This window comes from Gastrolobium bilobum, unplaced genomic scaffold (genome assembly GCF_033153095.1).
Source record: "Gastrolobium bilobum isolate Gb01-03AN ecotype WA unplaced genomic scaffold, APGP_CSIRO_Gbil_v1 utg4641, whole genome shotgun sequence".
NCBI lineage: Eukaryota > Viridiplantae > Streptophyta > Magnoliopsida > Fabales > Fabaceae > Gastrolobium > Gastrolobium bilobum.
In genome coordinates this window covers 122095-128074 of record NW_026896884.1, presented here as the reverse complement: position 1 = coordinate 128074, position 5980 = coordinate 122095, and the positions used below count along the sequence as shown (strand labels likewise).

The 5980-nt window shown below is 30.9% G+C and overlaps 1 protein-coding gene across 1 annotated transcript; it reads left to right on the top strand.

Annotated features, from left to right (window-relative positions):
- The first annotated feature begins 2629 nt into the window (after positions 1–2629).
- On the top strand, positions 2630–5616 carry LOC133302640 (probable WRKY transcription factor 51). The gene is made up of 3 exons (XM_061502449.1): positions 2630–2936; positions 3097–3243; positions 4977–5616. Exons 1-3 carry the CDS (start codon positions 2725–2727, stop codon positions 5179–5181), a joined length of 564 nt encoding a protein of 187 aa, XP_061358433.1. The 5' UTR covers positions 2630–2724; the 3' UTR covers positions 5182–5616.
- The last annotated feature ends 364 nt before the right edge of the window (positions 5617–5980 follow it).

The following is a 5980-nucleotide window of genomic DNA, read 5'->3' as shown; positions in this document are numbered from 1 at the left end:
CTTTATTTACATTTAAAAGTAGAGCAATTATTTAATAAATTACTTTTAATAGTTTGCACCTTTTGGTTGTCATCTTCAAATACAATTTTGAACCCTTCTTTTGATGATACCTGATCCAATAACCAAGCATCAATTTGTTACCATGCTATATTTTGGCTATACTTTTTTTTTTTTAAAATAATAATAATTTTGCCACGGTTATGCCAAAGGTAACCATGATTGTAGCTAAATGAATGTTACCACAATCAAATAAAATGTGGCCAAATTGACCAATAAATGTGACAAAAATATTGCGACCCATTATTAGTTACATTTAGGGAAAGTGTGGTTATTTTAGTTAGCCACATTTTATTTTCACTTTAGCGACGTTTATAAACGTGGCTAAATATCATATATATTTTTGTAGTCTTTACATAAAATTAATAAACCCGTACAGTATGTATGATACCAACCAATTTAAATAAACCGCTGGTAACAATGAAGGAAATGATAATTTTTATGTCAACCATCGGAAAAAGAACACGTCAAGAGTCACGAGTCATCATTACCAAAATGTGAATCTGAACACTTTTGAATAACAGGGAGGTAAAATTAAATATATATATATATATATATATATATATATATATATATATATATATATATATATATATATAACAATGGCATTTCCTTTTTATTTTAATATTAAGTCATAACAACCCCAAAAATCATTAAAAGAATGATAAAGAGAAGAGAAAAAGAAGTGTGAACTGAACTTTTAATAATAACGAAAGCTAAAGCGACCTAACATAAAGATAAATATGTTGTTCGGATACAAAGGTTAGATCACTCCTTTTTCCTAGATTATATTCTTCTGAATGTTTAAATTTAACCCCCATTTAAACTTACAACATAAAATAATGTAATTCACATAAAGACCTTTTTAATATATAACATGTTTCAGTATTTTCTATAGTTGTTTTGGAGTTTCAGGATAAAAGGTATATATAAATATAAAACATTCCTATATTCTCAGATATCTCACGATTTAAATTAAACTTAATTTTTATTGCAAGCATATCATCTTGGATTCTTGGATAATATTAAAACACAATATTCTACGATGAATTTGTTGGAAATTCAAATATATATGAGCAATATGAACTCCTACGTCAGTTAGAAATAAATCAAGTATTATATAAGTATTCGTCCTTAAGATTTTTTTTTTTTTTTTTGCTAATCATCGTCCTTAAGATTTTAGGTCATTAATAATAGTGATGCTTCCGCCCTAACTCCCCCGTTGACCATGCGTAATGGTAGTATTAGAGTCAATGATGAAATTGACTAAGACAATATTTGAAGATACTGATTGGTGCAACAACATCTTACCTATTATATAAGAGTGAAAATAGCATTTTCAAAAATATATACTCCCCAAGTCATTTGAATTGATTTATAAAGAATTATATATATAAAAAAATAGGTTCAGTGTCACCATTATATATATATATATATATATATATATATATATATATATATATATAAAAGGGTATTCCCTTCTTCTTTTTTTATTTGGTAAGCGTATTTCCTTCCTTTTGTTTGAGAGTTAAAACTCCAAATTGGGACAACTTTAATTTTAAAAACAAGAAAGATTTTAGAGGATTTTGTGAAAATCCTTAAATCCTTCCCCTCACTTTTTAAAACTCACAAACAAGAAAATGGATTAATAAAACTTTTTTCTTCCTTTTCTTTTCTTCTTAAAACTAACTCTCCATACAAGCTCTAAGGTGTTGAGTGAGAGTTTTTTTTAATGGTTTACATTATCCTCTAACACCTTTAAACAAAAACTAAAAGTAATTATAAACGATTATATTTATAGGAACGTTTAAAATTATCACAATAGGAATGTGAGAGTGTTGAATACGAGGGCATTCAGAGGTAAAAATATATTAGTGAGTGAGTGAGTGTGGCTCGCAGAAGTTGCCTTGATATACCCATTTGCAGATAAGCAGCCACGACCCACAAGTGCTGTTCATGGATAGCTACTTGATTTAAGACAATGAAAACCATAATGAATAATGGTAAATGCTATATAAGGTTGGACAAGTCGTGACACCACCACCACCATATATATGCGTCGGCATCGCCAAGAGTAAATATCCTCAGAAAATTTTACGATGCTCGCTTTAGTTCCTAACAAATAAAAAGGCTCATCGTGGTCCTAAGAAATTCAAAATGAACCTATTTAGTTGAAATCGTGGTCCCTCACAAATTCAAAAAAAACTCATATTAGTCCCTCAAAAGGACTAAAATGGATCCATTTTAAATTTTTTAGTGACCACTATGGGCCTTTTTATTTGCTAGGGACTAAAACGGGCATGGTGATATTTGCTGAGGACCAAAAAAGGTATTTACTATAATAATAATACTATTATTATTATGGTATCCTTGTGTTGATGACCCAGCTGCTACGTCATCACAGATTCCACAATGAGGTCACCTTAACTTCTTTGATGTTGACACGTGGCTCAGGGAGGAGCCTTCGGTGCATCCCACAGGAAGGTGTTTGGAAGGGTCGTTCCAAGCAAACATTTTATGAAAGAAATTAAAGTGCTTTTTTTTATACATATATTATAATAATATATCCACTGGCACCTAGCACTCATAAAAGACCAAATTCTCTCGGTCTTTGCATTATCTTTTACTCACGCATCTATCTATCACCATACCTGCGTTTATTTTGCGATGGACTACTATTTTGGAAACCCTAATTACGGTCACTCTATGACTCCTTCCTCCTCTGAGTTCATGTTATCTGATTATCTCATGCTCGATGATGTCGTTGATCATCAAGAGTCTTGGTCACAAAGTACAGAAACAGAATCATCGGAGAAACCAGCCTCCAGCAATGCAAGTAATGGGCTTGGTGATGCAACCTCTACTAATAACAATAACATGTAAGTGCTTCTTCTTTCGTTCCTTTTTTTTTTTTTTAATCAAACAAGAAAATGGTATACCGTGTATTAAATGCTGTTTTATATATGTATGAGTGTATATATAATAATTTATCTTCGGTATTTTAATTATTGATATGTGATGAATATTCCTTGGACACAGAAAATGCAAAAATGGGATAAAGCTAAACAGGGTAGAAGTGAGCTCAAGGATCACGTTTAGAACCAGATCGCAGCTTGAAATTATGGATGATGGATACAAATGGAGGAAGTACGGAAAGAAGTCAGTGAAGAATAGTCCGAACCCAAGGTATAAATGCCAAATAAGATGCAAAACTATATAATATATTTAAGTTAATTAATTAATGCTTTATTTAACTTTCTTCCTGTGTCGTCATGAATATGATCGATATATACTAATTACATGTCTTATTTTTGAAGAATATGGTAGGATCTAAGCTGGTGAATTTAGAAGCATGTAAATTGAACAAATTAATGTGTAGCTAGCTAGCACTTTACATTAATAGCTCATCGGAAATCATGTCAAATGTAACACTGTTACTAGGATAGGATAGTGGGCCTGATAAGTAAATATGAACATTGTGGCGGCTGATATATATATATATATATATATATACCAATTAATGGAGGGAGACAAGGACCCTTTGGGATTAATAATATATGTGGTTGGAGTGTTACCAATGGACCCAATCATAGATGTATGCATTTTTGGCTGCTTAAGAAGCAAATGGTCTTAAATTAATTAACTCTATATGCTCAGTTTATGTGAGGTTCGTTTCTTTGTGCCTGAATTGATAAAAGTAGCAAGATGGTGTTTTATTTGCAATTAAGTATTATCTCTTTGTGAACGTGGGTGTGTCTGTGAGAACAGACCACGAGAGAGCATATTGACTCACTATTCCGAACTAGTCCCTGCTAAATAATTGGCACTGTTAGCCTAGGGAAAAGAACAAGAAGAAAACGGTAGCTTAATTAAACACCATTACTAGTTATAGTACAATGTACGGAAAACAATACACTAAACTGCCTTTGTATTCATACATAATAGAATTTAGCAAGTGTCAAAATATTCTCAAGGTTGTGTGGACTCATTCAAAATGGGAGAAAGTTCGAAAACCCTCACCTGGTTCATTCTTTTATCACTTAAATCTTATATATTTTTTTATCATTTACTCCTGTAATTTTTTTCATCCAAGTCCGCATTTAATATTTTCAGTAATTGAACTAACTTTTCCAATTTATCCTTGTTTTGGCTACTTCAAAAAGCACTAATCTATCATTTGAATTTTGGTCAAAACCACTAAATCATCGAAGTTTGTTGCTGGTGACCAAGATCTTTATGTCAAATTAACAAGTTTTTATGCAGATAAAATAAGGGTAAAATGGAAGATTAGTTCAATTACTAACAATGTTAAAGGTGGACTTGGATGAAAAAAATTAAACATAAGCAAGGTAAGTAATAAGAAAAAAAAAAAAAGCATAGAAGGTAAGTGATAAAAAAATTAAACCACAAGGGTTTTTGAACTTTTCTATTAAAAAATATTACATCTTTGCAAAACAAAAGTAGATTACATCTTGAATAATCATTGGTTCCAGTTTATTCTCCTTTATTAGAAATCATGAATTTAGAGTCTTGAAACTCGAAAAAATAATTTTGAGAGAACCGCTCCCTATCCTTAATATGGGTTCAACAGAGTTGGAGATTAGTCAAGTAATCAATAAATTGATGAATAAATGAAAAGAAAACTAGCTAGGTCTCGTCACATAGTTTGGCATCATCAACAGCACATATCTCCTCTATGCAGCGGTTAGATCCATTAGCCATCATCGTATAACTTTGTGAATATATAGAAATATAAATGGGGACAAATTCTATGTATATATACCGTTTGTCCTTACTGGCGTTATTTTGTCACATCCATTTAATTAGTCATCTTACAGCTTAATTTCTTCCATTAAAAATTTGTTGAGTTTCAGTTAATAAATAAATAGAATCTGATTTCAAACCATTAATGATGACAGGAACTACTATAAGTGTTCGTGTGAAGGGTGTAATGTGAAGAAAAGGGTGGAAAGGGATAGGGATGACTCGAGCTATGTGTTAACAACTTATGAAGGTGTCCACAATCATGAGAGTCCTTGTAATGTCTACTACAACCAAATGTCCTTGGTTCATTCTTATGATTGGGCGCGGCAAGATTCTGCAAACCTATCTGCTAATTCCTAGATATATTTACAACTTTTACAACTTCAACTATGTTTTCCTTGGAGTACACTTTTGGAGAGTGTACTCCCGAAAAAATATAGTTGAGATTATAAGAGTTGTAAACAAAAAAAAGTTGTAAACGTAACCTGCCCCTATATTATATACTTGTCTTCATATGTATAGTGAATTAGTGATTATATATATATATATATATATATATATATGCAAGACACCCCAATACCGAGTGACCAACTATAAGTACCACCCCAGCATTTGCATCTCTCTAGCTCCTCTTAAGAAAATGCTGGGAAGGTCTTAAGTTAGTAAGCTATTTGCTATCATCGCATTAATCTAATTAATCATAATTATATATGCCTCTAACTGTTAACTGTATGATGATTGCCAATCAAATCAGTTGCTTCTGTACTCTAAAACTTCAATTGGCTTCAATTATAACATAGTACGAATACTTTGTACATTTTTTATTAAATATAGTAAAAATAACTCATTTATATTACCCCTATTTTTATGATTATTTGTTTCCGTATCTTTTTTTTCCTTTTTTTGGTTAGAAAGTACCTACTTCCGTTACATAAAAAATATATATTAGGGTTGTCAGTACAAGTTCATACAAGCCTTTAATTATAACAACTACTTCTAAATTTTTAATCATACAGATATAGTTATCATCTCCTTGAGAAGTACAAAGAAGAAATAATCAAAATCATTCAAAACAAAATAAATTAAAGTAATGAAAAAGAGAATGACCTTGTCTTTAGTTTATAGAACTCAACGTGATCCATAAAAATAAAAGGATATA

Bases quoted from the DNA above. Each gene is read 5' to 3' on its own strand.
- LOC133302640 (XM_061502449.1), top strand. From the start codon at position 2,725: ATGGACTACTATTTTGGAAACCCTAATTACGGTCACTCTATGACTCCT. The intron at 2,937-3,096 runs GTAAGTGCTTCT...CCTTGGACACAG, and splicing joins TCTACTAATAACAATAACAT to AAAATGCAAAAATGGGATAA. The intron at 3,244-4,976 runs GTATAAATGCCA...TAATGATGACAG, and splicing joins AAGAATAGTCCGAACCCAAG to GAACTACTATAAGTGTTCGT.